Raw genomic sequence first — 25,157 nt, 5'->3', positions numbered from 1 at the left:
CAGGCAGAGAACATTTATAATGATGAAGACCCTGAAGGAAGTGTGGATCCAGAAGGACAAGGATCCTAGATATGTCTGCACTTGTGATTTTAGACTCTCCTTGTTTTCCTCTGAAGCCTGAGATGGATTTAACATTGGTTTGGGACACAGACTTTGTTCAGCTGTCCAACTTCAATAGGTCCCACCAACAATGCTATTAGCCCAAACCATGGGTGTTTTCTAAATCTTAACTGGGGGGCTTAATTCAGCAAAGCCTCCATTGGTGGCTTCAGTTGTGGCTGGATAGCTGAACAGAGTCTGTTTTTTGTTGTGTGTGGTTTTTACTTCTTTTTTTTTTTTTTTCTTTCTTTCTTTTTTTTTTTTTTTTTTTTAATCTTTTTTTCTTTTTTAAACTTGGGACCACCAAGTTGTAAAGATGTACGTTTTTACCTGGCAGTTGTACCACTGGTGCACTGTCATGTTGAGAAAGAGTGGATTGCTAGTTTGTATTTGTTTCTAAGATTAAATTAATCCTTGATAAACGTTGCTTTTGTAGGGTTAGTCTTTGACCACTATAGTTTGACGCCATCTCCATTTTGGCTAACCTGTCTCACCATCAGGCCTATTAACTCTCCATGACTAACTGTGTAAGTGCTTATAACGGAATAAATTGCTTTTCTATATAGCCCCATGCTGGTGGGTTTTATTTAGTATCCATCAGACAACAGTCTCTGGCTTCTGGAAGAATTTGTTCGAATGACAGTTGTTTTCCATGATTTTGACTATCGAGATTAGAATAAACATAACAGACCTACAACCATAGATAAAAGAGAGCTTTACTCCAGTTGGGGAAATTGTGAAGACATTACTGAATAGAGTACACAAATCAGCCGTGGTAAAATGACATATTCTTGAAGTTTTCTCTAGAGAGCTCCATGGTTTCCAAGAATCTCGGAGGCAGTGTGATAGAGAACTTAAGGCATAGTTTAAATTTGAAAGACACTTGAACTGTTTTACAGAGAGCTAATATCTGACGAATGTTTTTCATTGGAACCCCTACTTTTAAAATATAGTCGGTGCCTTTATTGGCACGTGGTGATAGCTGGGAAAAGTAACTGCTTTTGCTTGGACTGACTAGCTGAGTCTCACCTCCAGAACCATTTGTGATCTTTGGGAAAGTTTGAAAAACAAAGTGTCTGGTCCAAATCTGAAGTCATTCCTAGGAGTTCTGGTTACATTAGCATGTAGTAAAAATTATCAAGCTGGGCATGGTGGTGCACACTTAATCCTAGCTCTTGTGAGGCAGGTAGATTTCCATGAGTTTGAGTCCCTCCTCTGAGTCCCAGGACAGCCAGAGCAGCAATCCATGGTGACGGTGACTCTGGAGGTTGGGGTGTGTCTTGGGTCGTGCTTGATGGTGCACACCTGTAGTCCCAGCAGTTGGGAGGTAGAAGCAAGATCAGAAGTTCAAGGTCATCCTGACCTACATAACAAGTTAGAAACCAGCCTAGACTACTTGAGGCCTGGTCTCAAAAACAAGCCTGTCGTGCCTTTAGTCCCAGCACTCCAGAGGTAGAGGCAGGCATAGCTCTGAATTCAGGGCCAACATTGTCTACAAAGTGAGTTCTAGGCCATCCAGGACTATATATAAGTGGGGTCTTGTGGTGGTTTTAATTTGACACTATTTTAAGAGTAAATTATGGGGCTGGGGATTTAGCTCAGTGGTAGAGCGCTTACCTAGGAAGCGCAAGGCCCTGGGTTCGGTCCCCAGCTCCGAAAAAAAGAACCAAAAAAAAAAAAAAAAAGAGTAAATTACGTGAGTGTAGACTTGAAGGGGAACATCGCTTTGTGAGTGGAGTCATTTAAAACTCTTAATACCTGTAGCACAAAAGATTTTGTTGTGGATCCATGTAGCAAAAATTGGCTGACTTTGACACCAATGTTTTCCCGTAGATGTTCTTGGTTTGGATCAGCACAAAGCAATCCATAATGTTCTTGATGATACTTCAGGGTGTGGTGATCTATCCATTACTCAGGGTTCTGCCGGAAGATAAGCCGCACTGACGTCAGTACCTGTAGCCTACAGCAGACTCCAGATACGAGCTGACTGGGAGTCTGCCTCCAGCCAGCCTGACCTCTCCAGGCAAGCCCGCCAGTGTATGTACTTTTACAGGGTACATTGCTTGCCAGGTGCTTGCTACTCTTATCTTGGGAAAGTCCATCCCTACTGATCCTTTGATAAATGCGTTCTTGTTTCTGGGTTACAGAGCCAACCATACATTTCTAAACAGTCCCTGTAAAATTGAAAGAAATACAGTTAAGTTTGTTCTTTTTACAATCTGAAATTAATTTTTATAACAATGAACATAAAGGTTTTCTTAGAGCAGCGTGGGTGGGGGATAGATTTCTACAATGTGGTTTGTTTGTGTTGGTTTCATTGTATAGCTTTGATTGGACTGTGGTTGACCGTAGAACACTTGGGCCTTTTGCTCCCAGAGATCCTCCTGCCTCTTGAGTGTTGATTAAATTCATGTGCCCCCGAACCTGCCTACAGTGTGCTTTCATGAGACCAGGAATGACATTCCACTAGCAGGGGCTCACGTTGCTCTTACTTGCAAAACTGAGTGGTGACCCTGAGGTGGAGGAGTAGACGGATGTGACGGCGCACGGCTACAGTGAATGGCAGTCAGAAGGCTAAGGCAGGAGAGCTGAACCTCACATAAGTACTAGAGTGCCTGGTCCTTGTCTTTGGGTTTTGTGATTATGATGTGAGTATACCATGTGTTCACAAAAGCCCATGGAGGCCAGAAAGGGCACTGGATCCCCTAAGACCCGAACTACACTCTGTTCGTGTAGGCGCTGGGAGCTGAACCTCAGCAGAGACCACAAGTGCTCCTAACCAGACCTTCTCCAGCCGCGTCAGTGTTGTTTCTTGAGATTTTGTGTGTGTAGAATGTATGCACGTCTTTGTCTTTGGGGGCTAGAAAAGACCTTATATTTTTATGTATGAGTGCTTTCTCCACTTTAGTGTGTGCTTAGTGCTTGAGGAAACCAGAAAGGGGTGTCCCAGAACTGGAATTAGGGGTGTTCTGGAAATCAAACTTGGGTTGTCCGAAAGAACAAGTGATCTAAACTGCTGAGCTAGCTCTAGCTACAGTCTTTCCTTTCTGAAAGGGTCTCCTTTACCCCAGGGTATCTTGGACCTCTTTAGGGCCAAGGATGGCTTGAACTCAGAGATGTTCCTGCCTCTGTCTCAGGTGCTAGGACTGCAGGCATCCACCACACCATTTATTCAGTGCTGGAGCTTAAACCTGGGGCTTAGTCTTGAAATAAATTGAGCTGCATTGCATCCTCAGCTCTGATCTCTTTATATTTGTTTTTATCCTTTTCCTGTTTAAAAAGGTATTCATCAGATCATTTCCTCATTGCAGGGTTAAAGCTCCCAAATGATCAGTATAACTATAAGAGAAAATCTAGAAGCTTATTGAAGGAATCATCTGAAGTAATTACTTACCAGTTCGTATCCGATAAAGTGTGTGGACATCTGGGTTGTGTACAGCTTTGGCTCTATTTGTTGTTTGTCTTCCTGAAGACATGCTTGCTTGACATGCTCTCCCACCTACTGAGGTGACCCATCTATGTACATGTATGCATATTATTTGGCTTTGTGATACTAGGAATTGAACTAGGACCCCATAGAAGCCAAACAAACAGCCTACCACTGAGCTATATTCCCTCAGCCCTTTAACTTTCTCTCTCTCTCTCTCTTTTTTTTTTTTTTTTTTTTGGTACTTTTTTGAGTCAACATCTCAGTTTTACTGGAAGGGCTTTTGAATGTATGATACTCCGGCCTCAGCTTCCCTTTTTTTTTTTTTTTTTTTTTTTTTTTTTTTTTTTTTTTTTTAGTAATTTAACTCTCTTGTTGGCCTCTTGTCATTCTGAACTTGACAATAAGGTTGCCTTTTGATCTGTACCAAGGAAGCTTGAGTGCCAGTGTTGGGAGGAGTGTATATAGAACCTGGATTTAAATACTTTATGTGTGAGTGGATGTTTTGCTTGCATGTACCTGTGTATCACGTTTAAAGGCATTAGATTGTCTAGAACTGGAGTTACAGACTTGAGCTGCTATGTGGGTCCTGAGAGCCACTTCTGTGTCCTCAGCAAGTGTTCTAATCACTGATCCCGACCAGCCAGTAGATGGTATCTATAATTTAAAAGTTCTTAACGGGGCAGTGGTGGCTCAAGCCTTTAATCTCCACCCTCCAGAGGCAGGTGGATGTCTCAAGTGCAAGGCCAGCCTGGTCTACAAAGTGAGTTCCAGGACATCCAGGACTACAACAGAGAAACCTTGTCTGAAAAAAAGAAAGATTAAAGCTTTTCAAATCAATTACACTTGACCTTAGGTATCTGAGAGACATATCCTTACTTCCTATCCTTAAGTTAGCGCATGAAAATCTAGACATAGCACTTGGGAGGCTAAGGCCAGGAATTCTGCCTTGAATTGAAAGCCCATCCTCGGCTACATAGTGAAACTTCATTTAAGGGGGAGGGTATTAGGCACAGAGGCACATGGCTGTTAACTGCTTGGGATCCAGTAAGAGGATCCCAAGCAAGGGTAACCGTAAGACCCTCCAGAGTGAGGCATTAGTGTTGTTAGGCAAGCAGTAATGAGCAAGCAGCACTGTCCGCCCACGAGGATCACCTGGGGATTGTGCCTCGACTCCACCTGCCTGAGGAGTAGGTGCATCAGCCTGATCCAGACTCTTGGGTAGCATGGCCCTTTAAAAAAAGAGAGCTGGTTTCCATCCGTTCATGGGTTCCCCAAATGGTTTGTTTTCTTTCTAAATGAACTTCCCCCTGGACCCTCCCGCCCGCCATCCTGAAGAGACTTGCGAAGCAGAGAACACTGACTTATATGTGGAAAGCTCTTCAGCAAGGCTTGTCCTCAGCTGCTCCATCTCCTTGTTCTTCTGCTGCTGAACTTGCACCCCACTGCGTAACTGCCGCTGCCTCTCTTCCATCTCCTCCAGCTGCTCCTGCAGGGATGGCCAAGATGTGTGAGCCAGGCAGCGAGCACCTGATGTCTGCTGGTACCGCACCTGCATGCTGCACTGTGCTACTTTGTTTTCTTGATTTCTTTTCTTAAAAAGGTCTCGCTATGTATCTGGCTGGCCTGGAGCTGTGTGTAGGCCATGCTGGCCTCCAACTCTGATGTGCTCCACTCTGCCCCCTCTGTACTGGGATTAAAAACATACACCACTGTCCCCCCACTGTGTCATTGAATATAGCAGGATCGAGCACTGGCAACCTTTAAACCTAGCACTTGGGAGGTAGAGGCAAGCAGATCTCTGAGTTTGAGGCCAGCCTTGTCTACAGAGTTCTAGAACGGCCTGAGCTACACATAGAAACCCTGTCTCACAAAACTGAGGGACAACTGGGGGAGGGAGTTGACCTGAAACTACATTACCAATCATTTGGCTACTTAAATCTTTTTTTCCAATTTAAAAAAAAAAAGTTTAAAGATGTATTTAATATATATGAGTACACTGTTGCTGTCTTCAGACACACCAGAAGAGGGCATCAGATCCCATTACAGAGGGTTGTGAGCCTTCCATGGATGCTGGAATTTGAACTCGGGACCTCTGGAAGAACAGTCAGTGCTCTTAACCGCTGAGCCATCTCTAGCCAAGTTACTTAAATCTTGACACGGGTGAAAAGGCGAGTGGGGGCGATGGCTCAGCGGTTAAGAGCACTTGTTGCTCTTGCAGAGGACCGAGGTTTGATTCTTTGCACCCACATGACTCACAGCCATTGGTAACTAGCTCTAGACTCCTGAGTCCTCACCTCTCTGGGCACCAAGAATACATGGAGTGTACAAACGTGCAGGCCAGACAAAGTGAGTTCTGTTAACGAAGTGAAAAGGTATATTCAGGGTTTGGTGTTCTTGGTGCCTTATCAGTTGTTCACATTCCTCAATTCATTACTTTCTATTTTAGGAGCATGGTAAGGTACTAACTTGTGGGTTGGAAGTTTTTTCTTTTTTTGTTTTTTTTTTTTAAAGATTCATTCATTTATTATATATATGTACACTGTAGCTGTCTTCAGATACACCAGAAGATGGCATCAGATCTCTTTACAGATGGTTGTGAGCCACCATGTGGTTGCTGGGAATTGAACTCATGACCTCTGGAAGAGCAGTCGGGTGCTCTTAACCGCTGAGCCATCTCTCCAGCCCCGGAAGTTTTTTTTTTTAAAGGATTTATCTGCACTTTGTAAAGTATTGAGATTCTTTAAGGTTTGAAAATCATTTTACAACTAAAGCCAAAGGTAAGCCTGAATAGAGGGGGCTAGAGTTAGGGTTCAGCAGCAGAGCACATGTCTACACCCTAATGAGCCAGCACTGAAAGGAGGAAGCCATGGTGGTACCCAGGAGCACTGCGAACGGGGAAGGTAGGTGGGTCATCCTTGGGTACATCCTTTTTGGCCAGCCTGCACTACATAAGACACTGCCTGTTTTGAAAAGGAAGTATAGGATGACAGCTCGTGTGTGGTGCTGAGGATAGATACTAGCTGAGTCTTCTGGAAATAAAGGAAGGCGGTCAGCGTGGCTGCCGTGGCTGCCAGCTGGCTTCGGTCCTTGAGGATTGGGGTGGGACAGCTGGGGTGCAGCTCACATGGCAGACTGCCTTTCTTCACAAAGCCCTGGGCTTGACCCCTAATGGTGGCATAAATTACGGGATATGCATTTTGGAGGAGGAGACAGAGTCAGGTTCCAGGCCAGCCTGAGCTGTATGTGACTTTGCCTCAAATGGTCTGAACACTGGGGACACTGGGTGTTGGTGTGTTTGGGGGAAGGGGTGTACTGTAAAAGGATGATTTCAAAAGACAGGATCAGGGTTGGGGATTTAGTTCAGTGGTAGAGCGCTTCCCTAGCCCTGACTTCAGTCCCCAGCTCCAAAAAAAGAAAAAAGAAAAAAAAAAAAAAAGGATCAGTTTGGGGTATGTGCTATTATTAGAGAGTTTTTCTGATTTGAGGCAGCTTTGGTACTAAGGCACAGAAGTCTGTGATGCTGAACACTTGCTGAAGCTCACCTTTAACCAAAATTGTCAAAAGGTTTTGTTTTTAGTGCCCAGCCCCCTTGGGGACCACAGAGATGTGGCCTTACCACCTAAGAATGTGGCATTTGAGGGGAGGCATTAACTGCCCCGGTTTTCTTTTTTTAAAGATTTATTTATTTATTATAAGTATACTGTAGCTGTCTTCGGATCTCACAAAACAAAAACTCAAACCAACTATCAAGCCATCTCTCCAGTTAGCACCCTTTCCCCTTCTATTTTTTTTTTTTTTTTTTCGGAGCTGGGGACCGAACCCAGTGCCTTGTGCTTGCTAGGCAAGCGCTCTACCACTGAGCTAAATCCCCAGCCCCTCCCCTTCTATTTTTAAAGATTGATTTATTAATGTATGTGAGTACACCGTTAACCTTTTCGGACACACCAGAAGACATCAGATCCTATTACAGATGTTGTGAGCCACCATGTGGTTGCTGGGAATTGAACTCAGGACCTCTGGAAGAGCAGTCAGTGCTCCTAACCACTGTGCCATCCCTCCAGCCCGCTGCCCCAGTTTTGATTAAGGTACAAAGTACATGGGTGGGGACAATGCTGCACAGTACAGGAAAACAGCATGATAATGCTTGCCCATAATCCCAGAAGTCTACTCAGTCTGCGTGTCATCCTTTGCCACAGTGAGTTAAGAGGCCAGCCTGGAGTCTATGAGACCCTATCTCAAAAGAGAAAACAAAATAAAATTTAAAATTTTTTTTTAAAAAATGGCTTGGGGCTGGAGAGATGGCTCAGTGGTTAAGAGCACTGACTACTCTTCCAGAGGTCCTGAGTTCAATTCCCAGCAACCACATGGTAGCTCACAACGGTCTGTAATGGGATCCAATGTTCTCTGGTGTGTGTGAAGAGATCTATAGTGTACTCATATACATAAAATAAATAAATCTTTTTAAAAAAAATGGCTTGACGTGATGACACCCACCTTTAATCCTAGCAGATTTCTGAGTCCAAGACTACCTTGCTCCACATAGTTCCAGAACAGAGCTATGTGGAGGATCTGTCTCAAAAAACACTTTAAAAAGTAAAGTATTCTTTGGAGAAGTTGCTTAGTCACTAAAGTTCTGGCCACATGATAAGAGAACCTCAGTTAATCCCCAGAGTCCATGGGAGAAAACACTGGTGACATGCTCACACGGGTAATTCAGAAACAGCTCTCTAGCTGGTCTAGCTGAGTCAGTCAACCATCTCCAGGCCCATAAGGACGGTCTCAAGGAGCTAGGTGGAGCCAGCATCTCTAAGGGGACCCAGGCAGGTGAATGGAAGAAGCCACCTCCTGAGTCATAGTGAATTCCTAGCTAACCAAGGATAAGTAGAACCTGTTATTAAAGAGGGCAGGAGGTGGGGGCTGGAGAGATGGCCTAGCAGATAAGAGCACTAACTACTCTTTCAGAGGTCCTGAGTTCAATTTCCAGGAATCACATGATGGCTTACAAACATCTGTAATGGGATCAGATGACTTCTGGTGTGTCTGAAGAGGTAACAGTATACTCATATACATTAATAAATCAGTCTTAAAAATAGAGGGGGAGGGCTGGAGAGATGGCTCAGCGGTTAAGAGCCCCGACTACTCTTCCAGAGGTCCTGAGTTCAATTCCCAGCAACCACATGGTGGCTCACAACCATCTGAAGTGAGATCAGATGCCCTTTCCTGGGGCAGCTGAAGACAGCTACAGTGTACTTGTATATAATAAATCTTTAAAGAGAATAGAAGGGGAAAGGGTGTTAACTGGAGTGGTGGCTTGATGTTTGGGTTGGTTTGGGTTTTTGTTTTGTGGGTTTTTGTTGTGGGTTTTTGGTTGGTTGGTTGGTTGGTTGGTTGTGAGACAGGGTTTCTCTGTACTCCTTACTGTTCTAGAACTCACTTTGGAGGCCAGGAATCCAAGAAATCTACCTGCCTTTGCCTCCTGAGTGCTGGGATTTAAGGCATGCGCCACCACATCCCTTAAACACCGAGATGGCTCAATGTTTAAAGCAGGACCCACAAGCATCTGTGCCTCCAGTTCCAAGGGATCTTACGCTGCCTTCTGGTCCCTTGGTACACAAACATACATACAGGCAAAACACCCATGCACACAGGATTTAAAAATTAAATTTAAAAAAAAAATCACACAGTGCTCTTGCAGGGAATCCGGTTCAGTTCCCAGCCTTCACCTCAGCAAACTCATAACTGCTGGTAACTGCAGCTCCCAGGAACCCAATGACTGACATCTGTGCTTGTATGCACCAATATGCATGTATACCCACCAAGACTCACACACTTACAATTAATAAAAATAATTTTAAAAAATTCTAAGACTAAGCCAGGTACAGTGGTGCAGGCCTTTAACCCTGGCACTCAGGAGGCAGAGGCAGAAGAATTCAAGGCTGACCTGGCTAGTCTACAAAGCCAGAAATATGATAATAAACACCAGGTCTGCTTCCAAAGGAAAATGTCACCTGTTAAACAATGAAAGGGAGGGGTAGGGGATTTAGCTCAGTAGTAGAGCACTTGCCTAGCAAGCGCAAGGCCCTGGGTTTGGTTCCCAGCTCCGAAAAAAAAAAAAAAAAGGAAAAAAAAAAATGAAAGGGAAAGGAGGGGGCTGGAGAGATGGCTCAGTGGTTAAGAGCACTGACTGCTCTTCCAGAGGTCCTGAGTTCAATTCCCAGCAACCACATGGTGGCTCACAACCATCTGTAATGAGATCTGATGCCCTCGTCTGCTGTGTCCGAAGACAGCTACAGAGTACTCAGATACATGAAATAAATGAAATAAATCTTTAAAAAGAAAAAAGCCCTACCCTAAGAACAGACTTGTACCACAATTAGGCTTCCAAGTCCTTTTTTTTTTTTTTTTTTTTTTTTTGGTTCTTTTTTTCGGAGCTGGGGACCGCCAAGTCCTTTTTTGTAGCCCTGATTGATCTGTCTTAGGGTGTGTTTAACTGAGATCAGTGTTCATATGGTTTGTGTGTCGATTCCTGCATCCCAACAACAGAAGCTGGTAATCCTAGAGGTTAGGGCAGCAGGATCAGGAGTTCCAGACTAGCCTGAATACATAACAAATCCCTGTTTTAAAAGAATTAAGTGGACCAGGCCACAGTGATAGTGGTGGTGCACACCTTTGACCCCAGCATTCAGGAGGCAGAGGCAGGCAGATCTTTGAGTTTAAGGCCAGCCTGGTCCCTGGTCCACAGAGTGAGTTCTAGAATGACCAAGGGCACACAGAGAAACCTTGTCTACAAAAGAAAAATGTATGTATACAGAAGCAGGTAGTTCTCTGAGGGTTTGAGGTCAGCCTGATCTACATAGTTCCAGGTTAGACTATAGAGAGAGACCCTGGCTCAAAAATAAAGAGTATGTAGGTATTAGCCTGGTACTACTGCAACAGCTTTGCGAACAATAGCTAGCTCGTTCTATGCAACCCTGTGGACTGGCTATGAATCCCATTTTTTAAAAATATTTATTTGTTTATTTTATGTGTAAGTACACTATAACTGTCTTCAGGCACACCAGAAGAGGGCATCAGATCTCATTACAGATGGTTGTGAGCCACCATGTGGTTGCTGGGATTTGAACTCAGGACCTCGGGAAGAACAGTCAGTGCTCTCAACTGCTGAGCCATCTCTCCAGCCCCCATTTTTTAAAAAATAATATGAATTTATCTGTACCTCAGTGTATATATGTGCACCATGGGAATGTTAGTGACTAGGGAAGTCAGGAGAAGTCATGGGGCCCTTGGAGCTGGAGTTAACAGGAATGTTGCAGGATATTTGGTCACACTGTAAACCCTAAGATTGTGTTATATACCGGGAAAAAAAAAACAAAAACAAAAACTGGTTTTTGGGCTGGAGAGATGGCTCAGCAGTTAAGAGCACTGTCTGCTCTTCCAGAGGTCCCGAGTTCAATTCCCAGCAACCACATGGTGGCTCACAACCGTCTGTAATGGGATCTGATGCCCTCTTCTGGTGTGTCTGAAGACAGCTACAGTGTACTCATGAATAAAATAAATAGAGCATAAAAAAAACCCCACAAAAACAAAAAAAAAACTGTTTTTAGTTGTGGTGCGGCTCAGCCCTCAGCACACACCTTTAACCCTCTGACTGGAATACAGACCTGCCCTTAGTACGCACCTTTAATCCCCAACAATGAAGGCAAAAATTAGTTTGTAGGAGGAAGCACCCATGTTTGAAAGTGATGGCTATTTGAGTGGTAGAAAAAGTGACAAATCAAAGAAAGACTTAGACAGAATGAGTGAGACATAGAATCTGCCCAACTCTCATGAGGAGAGAGGAAAGGGAGGCTACTTAAGAGAGCAATGCAGAGACAGAAAAAAGAGAAGGAGGAGACAATTTTACCAGGACAATTACAGACAGATTTCAGAGAGAACAAGCTAGACACGGGTGAAGACAGAAGGAGACAGAAGGAGAAGGAGTCAGAAGATTAGAACAGATTGACAAGAGTTTGAAGCCAAGTAGAGCAATTCAGTCAGAAGCTCAGAGAAGCCAGATTGAATCAGTCAGCTTGGAGAGGAGTTTGAGCCACCGCAGTTGAGTTGAACCAGCCAGCCATAGTTCAGAAAGAACTAGGAAGGGTGAGCTTATTCAGCAGTAAGTCTCAGAGGCCGAAAACATTGTGGGCCTAGATAAGATTGTACAGAGGCTGGGAGCTCTCGGGAATAGGCCTGGGTTAGCAGATGGATGCAGTAGGCCTCCCAGAGACATTTACTACAGGCAAATAGAAACAATATTTACACAGGGAGGTGTAAACTGCCCTACATCTCTAAAGGAAATGAATGACCTCTACAAGAGCAATCTCTCCAACCCCGGAAGTCCCATTTCCTCTGCTCCTTAGCCTCTTGGTTAAAATCAGGTATGTTCCCATTTTACCTGTGAGGAAGCAGGGCCAGGATTGGCCTTGTCTCTAAGCTCACATTCCTCATTCCTCTGCTACTTTCCTTAGACAGATTCTTGTGACCTCTCTGTGAAACCCGAGAAGGCCAAACCACCAAAGTGCTTGGCACTCTGCCATTAGAGAATGTAGACATTTACACTTTCTAAATATATGTTTACAAAAAACAAAAGCATGAATATAAGGGGGTGGGGGCTTGCTGGAAAGAGGGAGGGGTTGGCAGAGGTTGGGGAACGAAGAGTAGGAAGGTTGGCTGTGATCAGAATATATCACATACAGGTATGAAATCGTCAAAAGAACTTTTTTAGCGTATTTGGAGTGGAGGGGGAGGGGTCTGTGACTTTAGTGAAAACTTGGGCAGGGAAGATGGCTCAGCAGTTTGAATACTTGGCACAGATGCATGAATGTTCATGGGGAGAAGTTTCATAACAAGCTCAAATGTGGTCACGCACAGGTCTTTGGTCCTCATACTGTGGGCAGAAAGGAATAGACCAGCTACTGGCATAGCTCCATGCTGTTAGAGACCTCTCACTGATAGAGGGTCGAGAGTGACAGAGCAGGGGACCTAATCAGCATGTACAGTTGAATGTAGTTAATGTAGTTATACACACACACACACACACACACACACACACACACACACACACACAAATCACCGATGTAAAACCATTCCCATTACCCACTCCAGCCCTTCCTGTGTCCTCATTCCTTGCAGCTCAGTCATACTGAGCTCACTTTCTGTGCACTCAGATGAGCTGTCCGCTCTGCCTGGAATATTTAGCCTAACCAGTCAGTGAACTCATTCAAGACCCAAACGAAACACGTTGTGGAGGCAGGGAAAGAGCATGTTCTACAGCACGCAGGGTTACGTGCGCGGGCCATTGCTCTGGAGCTACAGAACGCTGGACCGACCCTTCTCTGTCTCCCCTCTCTGCACACCTTTCAAACGTTTCCTATCCTGCAAAGGTATAAAGTAAACCGAACTCTGTACAGAGCTTGCTTTTACATATTAGCGAGTTACTCTGCTGCTGAGCACATACGAGGGGCTAATTCCTCAGATGCTTCTGGGCTTAGCACATTGAAGACTATCCACTGAGTCTAAGACGTTCATATTTATCCATCTCAAATCAGGCCACCTTTTTTTTTTCTCTTTTCTTTCTTCCTTCCCCGCCTGGAGTTCACTGTACACACCAACCTTAAATTCAGAGCTCCACCTTCCTGGATGCTTGTATTAAGGTGCACACCACCATGTCAGGCCTTTCTCTTTTTGTGTGTGCAGTGCGGGAGGTCAAACCCAGGGCCTTGTGCACGCTAAGCAAGCAGCCTAGCACTGAGCTACATCCTCAGCTCAGGAAGCTTCATTAACGTCAGTGATGTTGGATTTTATGAAAACGTTCATTCTGTCTGGCATCCCTCCCAGAATGCGAACTCTGAGAACAGCAAGACCTCATCCCTGACAATTTCCTGTCTTTTCTTGCCAGCACCTTAGCCTCAATTATACTAGACACGTAGAAACTGTGAATGGATGGATGATGAAGGTGATGGTATTGACAAACGGACTCTTAAGAGGGCAGGCGCAACCTAAGAAGCTAGACACTGCCTTGAAAAGTAACCAGGATGGGGCTGGGAATTTAGCTCAGTGGTAGAGCGCTTACCTAGCAAGCGCAAGGCCCTGGGTTCGGTCCCCAGCTCCGAAAAAAAAGAACCAAAAAAAAAAAAAAAAGAAAGAAAGAAAGAAAGAAAGAAAGAAAAGTAACCAGAATGAGACACGGTTCAGTCACCGGCAAACGCCACTTAGGAGCCCTTTCAGAAGAAAAGAACTTGGATAGGCATGGCGATATAGGCCTTGAGACCTCAGCACTCAGGAGGCTAAGGCAGGAGAATCAAGGGTTTAAGGCACTCTATGCTCAATATTGACAGCCTGTCTCAAAAACAGCTCACAGAGGGTTGGGTACAGGGCACACAGAGGGCTGGGTACAGGGCACACAGAGGGCTGAGTACAGGGCACACAGAGGGCTGGGTACAGGGCACACAGAGGGCTGGGTACAGGGCACACACAGGGCTGGGTACAGGGCACACACAGGGCTGGGTACAGGGCACACACAGGGCTGGGTACAGAGCACACATAGGACTTGGTACAGGGCACACGTAGGGCTGGATGTGTGCTTTTTACAGGGCTTTTGCAGAGGTCCAGAATTCGATTGATCCCCATTAGGCAGCTCTCAACCACATCTGAGTTCAGCTTCTGTGGACCCCATGCCTCTAGCCACTGAGGACACCAGTGCTCATGTGCGCTCACCCAAATGATACACAGGATTAGAAATAAACTCTGCCAATGGAGGAGTTAGAGAAAGGACTGAAGGAGCTGAGGGGGTTTGCAACCCCATAGGAAGAACAACAACATCAACCAACCAGGACCCCCCCACCCAGAGCTCCCAGGGACTAAACCACCATACCAAGAGTACACATGGGGGAGCCCATGGCTCCAGCTGCATATGTAGCAGAGGATGGCCTTGTTGGGCATCAGTGGGAGGAGAGGCCCTTGGTCTTCTGAAGGTTTGATGCCCCAGTGTAGGGGAAAGTCAGGGCAGGGAGGTGGGAAGGAGTGGGTGGGTGGGTGACGGAGCACCCTCAAAGAAGCAAGGAGAGGGGGGATAGGATATCAGGTTTCTGGAGGGGAAACTGGGAAAGGGGATAACAGTTAAAATATAAATTAAAAAATACAAAATATGGGGCTGGGGATTTAGCTCAGTGGTAGAGCGCTTACCTAGGAAGCGCAAGGCCCTGGGTTCAGTCCCCAGCTCCGGAAAAAAAAAAAATACAAAATATAAAAAAAGAAAAAAAAGAAACTGACTTGTTGGCCTGGAGAGATGGCTCAGAGGTTAAGAGACTGCTCTTCCAGAGGTCCTGAGTTCAAATCCCAGCACCCACATGGTGGCTCACAACCATCTGTAATGGGATCTGATGCCCTCTTCTGGTGTGTCTGAAGAGAGCAACAGTGTACTCACATGAATAAAATAAATACATCTTTTAAAAACAAAACAAAAAACGAAATGAACACAACCATTTTCAAGACTTCTCTTGAGGGAAGACAGACGACTCCAAGTTTACCTAAGGAAATAAATGTTTCGAAAACCAAAAATCCCAAGTTAGACCTGCTGATGTGTGATACTCCCAGGATTTGGGTGGCTGAGGCAGGAGAAGGGTGAGTTAAAGGCCTGCACACAGGAGGTAGACAGAGGTAGCCAGAGCTCCTGGTCACATGTAACTCTGAGGCCAATCTGAGCCCCTTGAGACCCTGTCTGCAAATAAAACAAAACGTGGCTGTAAAAGGCCTCACAGGGAAGTTTCCTCAGTGCGCCTAGCAACACTTACCATTTGCCTGCTGTGTCCCCTAAGCCGCATGGCAGGGACTATGGGATAAGTAACGAGAGCTCCTGCCTTTTGCACACCCAGCCTGCAGTGCCACCGGCAAATATCCATTCGCTCAGTTCTTATCTCCTACTCTGTTCTAAAACGGGGTTAGGACTGGCTCACATCTAATCAGAAATAACTCGAGTACAAGGGATATGGTGACATGCACAAAAATGGAAAATGCCAAGAGGTTCCATCCCAAACCCTGCACAGCTTCAGGGTGGAGGCCGGATCATTGGTTCTGAGGGTCACTGTGCCCAGGAGAGCACAGAATGAGCTCCTGCGTTGGGCCACTCTAACTCTCTACTGCCAACCATGAGTCACTGCTCAGTTAAAGTCGAAAAAGGAAGCAGGGAAACACTTAGGGCTGGCCAGGCCCAACTTCGAATTCGCTGAACCTCAGTTTCATTTTATATATATATATATATATATATATATATATATATATATATATATATATATATATATATATATATTAAAAATAAGAATCCAAACCAGGTATGGTAGCCCATTTTACCCTGGAAGCATAGGCCTGTAATCCCAACTACCTGGGAGGCTGAAGCAGGAAGATCTCAAATTCAGGGCCTGCCTGAGCTACTGAGCGAGTTCAAGACCAGCCTAGACAACTTCTCAAGTTAAAAGAGGATTATGAGTAAAACTATGGGGAACTTGACCAGCCTGTGTGAAGTCCTGAGCTCAGTCCCCAGAATCCACGCATGCACGCACATGTACGTGCACACACACACACACACACACACACACACACACACACACACACAGAAAGAGTGCTATGTAAAACCACCTGTCAAATCCTAACCCGGGGGGCTGGAGAAATGGCTCAGAGGTTAAGAGCACTGACTCCTCTTCCAGAGGTCCTGAGTTCAAATCCCAGCAACCACATGGTGGCTCACAACCATCTGTAATGAGATCTGATGTCCTTTTCTGGTGTGTCTGAAGACAGCTACATATAATAAATAAATAAATCTTACAAAAAAAAAAAATCCTAACCCAGGCCTAACCAAGTGAAATCAATAAAGACCAAAGGAAAAGAATGAGATGGGGGGAGGTAGACCAGGAGGAATATGGGGGGGCGTGGTCGAGATATATTGTATGAAAGAATAATAAATAAAATTAATAATAATAATAATAACAGAATAAATTAATGGGCCCAAAAAACAGGTTTTTCTCTAGTACCAAATGGTAAGTAACCCCTACAAAGACATTCTGAGACCTATCTGGGTGGGTGTGGTGGTGCCTACCTTTAGTCCCAACCCTCAGGAAGAAGAAGCAGGTGGATCTGGGAATTTGAGGCCAGCCTGGTCTATAGAGTGAGTTCCAGGACAGCCAGGGCTATAACCCTGTCTCAGAAGGACAAAAGAAGGACATCAGATTTCCTTTGAGCTAAAAGATGTCACTTCTGCTGGGTGTGGTGGCACACACCTATAGTCTCAGCTGAGGCAGGAGGGACTCAAGTTTCTCAAGCCCTCCAGGCCAACCTGAACTACAATACTAAAACTGTCTCTTGCACAGCCAATGGGCCTACCCTGTACTGTAGAACCTCTTCGTCGTGTTTTTGCCTCACGAGCGTGATCTGGTCCTCCAGGTTCCTGTTCTGAAGCTGGAGCTGCCGGGCCTCTGCTTCCAGGGGTCTCAGAGCCTCCCTCATCTCCTGGATCTCCGCCTGGGTGTCCTGCAGAGCTCTGGTCCCCGCCTCTTTCCTTTCCAGGAGCCGAAGCAGTTGGGGTTCATATTCGTCCTCCAGGCCCTGACGGCTTTCCGCCATGAGATTTTCAAACTGTGTCGACAGCCGTCGGCTCTCCTGGAGAAAGTGCCCATCGCTCTGGGTCGGGGGTGCCTCTAGCTGTTGCTGCAACTGCTCCTTCTGCTTCTGATAGGCATCGCGGAGCTGGGTCAGTTCTCCAGAGAGCTGGGCGGCCCGGGTGGTCAGCGCTTCCCTGCAATCTGCAAACTGAGCCACGTCCTGCTGGTGGCACTTCAGCTGGTATTGGTAAGCCACGCATTCCTTGGTCACCTTGAACAGCTTCTGCTTCACCGTCCGGATCTCCTCCCTGAGCCCGTCCCTCTCCAGCTCGGCCTGTGCGTGCAGCTTGTAGGCAGCCAGGATGTCCTGGTGGACCTGCTGTACCTCCTGCAGGGCCGGTTCGCGGAGCAGCACCAGCTCGTGGATAAGCCGGTCCCTCTCCTCTTCCAGCTGAGATACAGCCTGTACGCACTGCTGGAAACGGCCTTCTAGCAGCTCCAGGTCCTCCACACTGAGGCTCTCCTCCGTGCCGGGAATCGGTTGAGCTGGACGGCTTTCCTCCGTGGTGGTCACCATTTCTCCCTCGCAAGCAGTTGGGCTCTCAGCTGGCGCCACAGGCTGCTCCGAGAACTGTACCTCCTCTGGTCTCACAGGTTCCTCCACAGACAGCGTCTCCTCTGGACTCACAAGCTCTTCCAGGTCCAGGGCCTCGTCTGGCTGCCTCGATTCGTCAATATACAGTGTCTGCTCTGGCTTCTCAAACTCTTCCTCATAAAGACTCTCTTCAAAGTCCCCCGATGCCCCCAGATAGAGAATGTCCTCTAGGTTCACACTCCCCTCCAAAGACAGAGTGGCCTCTGGGTTAAAGGTCTTGGCCTCCTTGGGGGATTCTGAGTCCTGAAGAGGAAAACTGGCCTCTGTGTGTGTATCCCTGCAAGAGAGATGTTGGGCTGTGAACGAGCAGCCGTGTGTCGTCACGGCCTCTACCCCACAGTTAGCGGAAGCAGGTTCTCTCACCTATCTGTGGCAGTTTGAATATGCTCGACCCTTGGGAAGCGGCACTACTAGATGGTGCAGCCTTATTGGCGGAGGTGTGGACATGTTAGAGGAAGTGTGTGTCACCGTAGGGTTGTGTTTTGAGGTCTCCTCCTGTGCTCAAGCTCTACCCAATATGGAAGAGGTGCCCCTCCTGGCTGCCTTAAAATCAAAATATGGAACTCTCATCTCCTCCAGCCCCATGTCTGCCTGGACACTGCCATGCTCCCACCTTGATGATAATGGACTGAACCTCTGAACCTGTAAGCCAGCCCCAATGAAACGTTGTCATTATAAGAGTTGCAATGGTCATGGTGTCTCTTCACAGCAGTGAAACCCTAAGACACTACTCTCCTCATCAGTCTGCCTCTTCTACACAGTCCACTGTTTTCGTTCCCTCACCCCACAGCATCACTGGCTGGTCTCTGCCTACATCACTTCCAGGAGAGGAAGTTTACTCTCAGACATAGCTGGGTGTTCCACGGTTCTACTCACATTCAAAGGTAATTGGGACTACGGAGAGAAACTGTCCCCGAAAAACAACAAAGAAAGACAACCTTTCTTTCCTGTACGCCTATAATCCCAACACCTGGGAGGCTGAGAGACAGGGGTTAGAAATGCAAGGCCAGCCTCAGCTACTTAGTGAGTTGGAGGCCAACCTGGTTTCATGGTGGTCACTCCCCCACCAAAAGGGGGTTCAGTGAATGGCTCAGAATGGCACTTGCCACCAAATCTGATAAACTGTGTTCAATCCCTGGCTTCCAAATGGAGATAACTGATTTCTACAAGTTGTCCCAGGAGTGCGCACACACACACACACACACACACGCACACGCACACGCACACGCACACGCACCAAATAAGTGAGTACGTATTAAAGGGGCAAGGGTGGGGCTGGAGAGAGGACTTAGTAGAAAGATCTAAAGAGCAATGGGTGCACCTGCCAAGGACCAGAGTTCGGTTCCCAGAAAAACCACCTGCAACTCCAGTTCAGCAGGGACAATACCCTCTTCTGGCCCCGTGCACCCCTCCCAGCATCCATGCCAAAAACAAATGTTAGAAATCAAATTTAAGTTGGTGATTTGGCTCAGTGGTAGAGCGCTTGCCTAGCAAGCGCAAGGCCCTGGGTTCGGTCCCCAGCTCCGGAAAAAAAAAAAAAAAAAAAAAAAAAAAAGAAGAAATCAAATTTAAAAGCAATTAAAAAAAAACCCAAAGCAAACAAACAAACAACCCAATGGGTTTCGAAGATGGATCAGTCAGTAAAGTGCCTGCTTTCCACACAGGAGCAAGAGAACCTGAATGCTGGTCCTGGCAGCCCTGGGAAAAACCCAGATGCTGTGTAGGCAGAGGCAGGAGAAGCCCAGAGACTTGGTGTAGCTGACCTGGCGAGCTCCAGACCCATGAGGGATCCTATGAAGAACCACTGAGGAAGACGTACAAAATTGACCCCTGGCCTCCACATACATGCACACATACGTGCAAACACACAAACACACACAAGTAACAGTTGAGGATATAGCTCAGTGTGCTCAGGGAACACTCAGGATGCCTTGGCTTTGACCTGTAGCACTACAGAAAACCAGCTATGGTAGTGCATGTCTCTTCCTGTAACCCCAACACTCAAAAAGAAGTTCAAGATCATCCTTTCCAGCATAGAGAGTTCAGAATCAGCCTGGGTGCTTGCATATGTCTGTGTACACACACACACACACACACACACACACACACACACACACACACACACGCATATGGACTCCAAACACTAATGTTGATGAGACGCTTGCTGAATAGCTTTTCTCCCTTAGTCACTGGGGAAGGGTCTCTCAATCAAACCCAGAGCTCATCAATCTTCCCAGCCAGCTTGTCCTGGGGAGTCCCATCTCTTCCTCCTAGGGCTGAAACTACGGGTGGTCTGCCTCATCCAACCAGAATGGAGCCATCTCCCCAGCTTCGTGAGAACTATAATAGGGGGCAGCTGAGCTTCAGGTACCCCAAAAAACACCAGATGAAGATACTCAAACCTACTTCCTCTCTGGGTGGGAAATGGTTGGAGCACAATGGTGTATGCCTTTAATCCCATGCAGAAGCAAGGGGCTCCCTGTAGTTTCTAAGCCAGTCTCATCTACATAGCAAGTTCCAGGCCAGCCAGGGCAACCTAGTGAGATTGTCCAGGTCTACTTCAAATTTATATTCCTTTTGCATTTTATTTAGTGTGTACGTGTGTGTGTTGGGAGGGGGCATGTGTGCACAGTGCAAACGTAGAGGTCAGAGTGTAGCTTGTGAGGGGCGCTTCTCTCCTTCTAATGCTTCCAAGGCTGGTTCTGGGGGTGGAGCTCAGTATCAGGCTTAACCACAGCCCACAGTGTCGGGGTCAGGTCAGTTAGCAAGAAACCTGCGCTCATAGTTCCTGCTCCATTTAGCCGCCTCCCTGCAAACTGACCTTTTACCACAGGGAGTCTCCAGGCCTGTCCAGCCTTCTCCATCCCACTGCTAGGACCCTAGTCCATGCCACACGGTCTGTTTACTCTGGTTCGTATCAGGCTTTTTGGTTGTTTGTTTTTGTTTGTATTGTTGTCTTTTTGAGACAGGGTTTCTCTGTGTAACCTTGGCTGTCCTGGAACTAACTCACTCTGTAGACCAGGCTGGCCTCAGACTCAAAAACATCTGACTGCCTCTTCCTCCTGAGTTGCTGGGACTAAAGGCCTGCTCCACGATGACTTGGCTGTTACTGCCTTCTAACGGGCTTCCTTGCCTCTCTGTAGCTAAGTCTGGCCATAATTTGCTGTCTACCACACAGTTGCTCCAGGTCACAGTTGCAAAGCCTTTGTGACAGGGTCCTGCTATAAAGCCCTGGGTAGCCTGGTACTCACTATGTAGCCCAAGCTGGCCCCAGACTCACTTTCTTAAAATATTTACTTATTTTATGTGTCTGGATGTTTTGCCTGCATGCATGTCTGTGCACCATGTGCATGTTTGCTGCACTCAGTTAAAAGTTAAAAGAAGGGGTTGGGGATTTAGCTCAGTGGTAGAGCGCTTGCCTAGGAAGCGCAAGGCCCTGGGTTCCGTCCCCAGCTCTGAAAAAAAAAGAAAAAAAAAAAAAAGGCATCAGATCCCCTGGAGCTGGAGTTGTGAATGGTTGTGAGACACCATGTGGGTGCTGGGAACCCAATCTTAGGAGCTCTGCCAGCGCTACAAGTGCTTTTTTCTTTCTTTTTTTTCTCGAAGGGGGGGGGGGACCGAACCCAGGGCCTTGCGCTTACCACTGAGCTAAATCCCCAGCCCCCGCTACAAGTGCTCTTAACAGCTGAACCATCTCTCCAATCCCAGGCCTGGAACTTTTCACGATCCTCCTGCCTCAGCCTCCCAAGCGCTGTAATTACAGGCACAAGCCCGTCCGTCGGTGCCCGGCTCTCAGAATCTCAGAGGCGTGGCCAGTTTTTAGCCTCAGCTCACATTCCTCTTGCCATCCGCCCAGCGCCTGGCAACATGTGGTAACCCTCCTACTCCGAGTCCACCATGTCTAAAGGAGGTAGCTGAAAAATGCAACTTCCTGAATTCCAACCTGCCTGAAAACACCAATCAGAGCCACCAGAGAAGGTAAAATTCCTGGCACCAGGAAGGAGCAGCCGCTGGGGCAGCAGGGCCCACCTCTCCCGTTCTGCCAGAGTCTCCGCCATGTTCCGCCTCAGGATGACTTGACCACTATTCTAAGCGCTTACATGAATACACACTTGTAGGTTGCTCATCTCTTACGCCCAACGGCCCAAGGCAGAGGCCAGCAAGCCAAAGGGCAAAGAGAGGAAGGATCACCTGAGGTTCTGTAAGTGGAGGGAGCCCGGAGACCACAGTGCCTAGTCCTTTTAGCCTGAAAGACTCTGAAACGTCGTTTTCAGGTCTTTCTAGGGTTAGGGCTGAGACTGAGGGGCAGAACACTTGTCTCGCATGCAGGAAGTACTAGGCTCACGTCCCAGTCAGAAAAAAGATAATCTGTTGCTGGGCAGTGCAGCGCATGTCTTTAACCCCAGCACTTGGGAGGCAGAAGCAGGTGGATTTCGGTGAGTTAAAGGCCAGCCTGGTCTACATAGTGAGTTCCAAGACAGTCAGGGCTAAAACAAATTTAAAAAAAAAAAAATCTGTTTACTTAAGAAATGTCTAAGGGGGGTTGGGGATTTAGCTCAGTGGTAGAGCGCTTGCCTAGCAAGTGCAAGGCCCTGGGTTCGGTCCCCAGCTCCAAAAAAGAGAATAAAAAAAAAAAAAAAGAAATATCTAAGGGGGGCTGAAGAGATGGCTCAGCAGTTAAGAGCACCCGACTACTCTTCCAGAGGTCCTGAGTTCAATTCCCAGCAACCACATGGTGGCTCACAACCATCTGTAAAGAGATCAGATGCCCTCTTCTGGTGTATCTGAAGACGCTACAGTGTACTTATATATAATAAATGAATAAATCTTTAAAAAAAAAAAAAAGGAATGTCTAAGGGGTTGGGGATTTAGCTCAGTGGTAGAGCGCTTGCCTAGCAAGTGCAAGGCCCTAGGTTCGGTCCCCAGCTCCGGAAAAAAAAAAAGTCTAAAAATCCTCCAACTCCATCGACTTGGTACCATGTCCCCCAACAAACACCCACTGTGTCTTCATGACGTTCTGAACGCAGCTCACCTTTGGGAGTAGGGACATTAGATTATGAAGGGAGAGCACTGGGTGAGAGCAAACAGCCTGAGGACAGGGCTACTTGTGGGGACCTTGGAAGGCAACAGAAAGCCAACTGAACTCCCAGATGACTGTGCCCAAGGTTAAGTGGCACAGGTCTGTGGCATAGAACCCAAGCCTCCTGACTTCCAGGCTGCCACACCACCCTGGGTACCAGAAGTTGTCTTCAGCTGTCTTGAGAAGGCAAAGGAGCGGACTACGGGAGGCCAAGCAAGAAAGGGACAGTGCCCAGCCGGGGCCCCTGACCTCAAGGCTTCTTCCACTCTGTCTCTGTCCCAGGGGGCTTGGACAACTTCTTTACGCTGTCTGTCAGACTGTGACTTGGACGTGTCTTATTTGTCATGCAAAGAAGAATTCGTGCCCGGTCAGAGCTTACTAGTATGTGTGTAGGGAATCCAGGAGAAGTGTGTTAAGACCCAGCTTAGCTTTGTCTTCTCATGTGACAACAGGGGGGACCAGGAAGTATTCCCATAATTTGATACACTGGGAAGTCCCTGGACCACAATGTGACCCGGGGCAAAGACAGAGTGGCAGAATCCCCAGTGATAAAATTACAGTGTGGACAGCTGTTAGGTTCAGCCAGGGCCCAGTGCTAGGCCAGGAGAACAACCCCTCGCTAGGCCTCCACCCTGAGCCACACCAGGGAGAACAAGCCGGCTGAACAGACCCAACTTCAGCCTGGCAGGTGCCCAACCCTGCACCAAGTGGCTCAAATGCAGTGAATTCTCAAATGGTTTCTTTCTCCCTCGCTCCGATAACAAGCGAATGAGTAATAAGACTAAAAAAAGACAAAACTTACACTTTTGGCCAGTTAGGCCAAGTACGTTTTGACAGGTTGCTAGCCTGAAAGGATTAATCCCTCTCAGCCTGTGGAAGGAGTAACACAAACCACCCAAAAGAGGTGTCAGGTCCCCAAACCAGGGCCTCCTATCTCCCTTCCCCCGTGGCTCCGCCCCGTGCCACACCCGGGCAGGACCACTACCCACAGCCAAGGGAAAGGGGACGCGGGTCAGAAATGGGAGCCCACCCAGCACCCCATGTCCTACCGGGCGGCGACACGGGCCCTGGAGGATCCTACCTCGCGGCCCGGGCGCCGTCCCCGCCGCGCAGGGGTTCCTGGCTGGCCATGGCTGCACGACCCCGGGCTCGCCCGGAACGTTATTAATAGCCAACGCCGTCTGCGATTGTGCCGGTGCCGGCGCCCGCCGCACTGCCAGCTGCAGCGGACACCAGATCCCCGCGGCCCGGGCGGGACGCGCCCACTTGGCCGGACGATCGCCCGCGGGAGGAGGACGCGGGCCCCCGCGGCCCTGGAGGCGGGGAGAGGGTGGGAGGGGTGGGGGTGGGGTGGGATGAGGGGGCGGCCCAGCGGCACTTCGCGAACGTTCCCTCCATCTCTCCACTTTTCCTTCTGGCCCTGGTTGCATGGTGAGGAGAAGAGGGGGTTTTCAGTCCCAGGGGGAGCAGCTCCCAAGTTCAATCGAGGCGGGAGGAAGGTTCACTGGTGGGGTACCCAGAGGGACCCAGCACCCCGCGTGTTGGCGCCTTGAGATCCCCACCCGCGCAAGGGCTTGGAGCCAGGCCATCTTCTCGGTGGCCCGCAGCTGTCGTGACGGGGTGGGGCAAGGCGTCTGCTGGAGAAGGGGGGGGTGTTAACTGCCACACCCCATGCGTCTGGGGATAGCTGGGGGCCACGTCTGAGGAAGAACTGCAGAAAGGCAGTAAAGTTGAGTCTGTTTAATTCAGGTCTTTCCCCCTCGCCCTGGGAGGTTTCTTAGGGTCTTCTGAGGGTCCACTTGTCGCTCCTGCTCAGCCACTTCTGTTGTGTTTCAAGGCATGCACCCACCCCTAAGTCTTTGGCCCTCCGGTGTGGTGTCAGGGTTAGACTTCCCGGCTTAGACTGAAGGCACTCTCCCCCTCCCCCAAGGAGAGCTGCTGGGCCCCTTCCCAGACCTGGGCCCCAGGCATTCTTGCTCTGATTATTTTTTTCCACTTCGTCCCTGTGTCAGGGAGGAGGGCTTTGATTCAATTGCAGAAGAATGCTGTGCACCCAGCGGCCAGAGCCAGAAAGCTGGACACCATTTAATCAGATCTTTAGAGCAGCCTAGGAGATGGTGGATGAGGACTGATGAGTGCTGTTGACTGGGTAGCTTGTGCGTGGTGATCCATGTGCCCACATCTGGGAACATCTGGTGAAGATTCCGTGCGTGCGTGCCGCGGAAGATGGGTCTAGGGTCCGTATCCCCAGTGTGATATCAT

At 47.8% G+C, this 25,157-nt stretch overlaps 2 protein-coding genes across 6 annotated transcripts in view; one reads left to right on the top strand and one right to left on the bottom strand.

Annotated features, from left to right (window-relative positions):
- Rbbp4 (RB binding protein 4, chromatin remodeling factor) overlaps positions 1–665 on the top strand; it is a 19,295-nt gene extending 18,630 nt beyond the window's left edge. The window contains exon 12 of the mRNA NM_001107912.2: positions 4–665. Within this exon, the coding sequence (NP_001101382.1) occupies positions 4–69 (66 nt within the window). The 3' untranslated portion in view covers positions 70–665. The remainder of the gene's footprint in view (positions 1–3) is intronic.
- Positions 325–25,157, bottom strand: Sync (syncoilin, intermediate filament protein). Of its 5 annotated transcripts, XR_010066424.1 has the most exons (6): positions 23,977–25,143; positions 16,943–18,092; positions 4,891–5,015; positions 4,682–4,758; positions 3,494–4,331; positions 325–2,273 (listed from the first exon to the last, which is right to left on the bottom strand). XR_010066424.1 is itself a non-coding variant. In XM_063288024.1 (5 exons), exons 1-5 carry the CDS (start codon positions 24,024–24,026, stop codon positions 4,312–4,314), a joined length of 1,422 nt encoding a protein of 473 aa, XP_063144094.1. In that variant the 5' UTR covers positions 24,027–25,143; the 3' UTR covers positions 325–4,311. The 5 variants fall into 5 exon arrangements, 4 of the variants coding, with proteins under 4 accessions (XP_063144094.1, XP_006239006.1, XP_038966285.1 ...); XM_063288024.1 differs by having other exon boundaries at positions 325–4,331; NM_001108683.1 differs by lacking the exon at positions 3,494–4,331 and having other exon boundaries at positions 1,643–2,273; positions 23,977–24,149.

Source organism: Rattus norvegicus, chromosome 5 (assembly GCF_036323735.1).
Source record: "Rattus norvegicus strain BN/NHsdMcwi chromosome 5, GRCr8, whole genome shotgun sequence".
Classification (NCBI taxonomy): domain Eukaryota; kingdom Metazoa; phylum Chordata; class Mammalia; order Rodentia; family Muridae; genus Rattus; species Rattus norvegicus.
The sequence above is the reverse complement of the archived record's forward strand: the minus strand, read 5'-3'. Positions and strand labels throughout refer to the sequence as shown.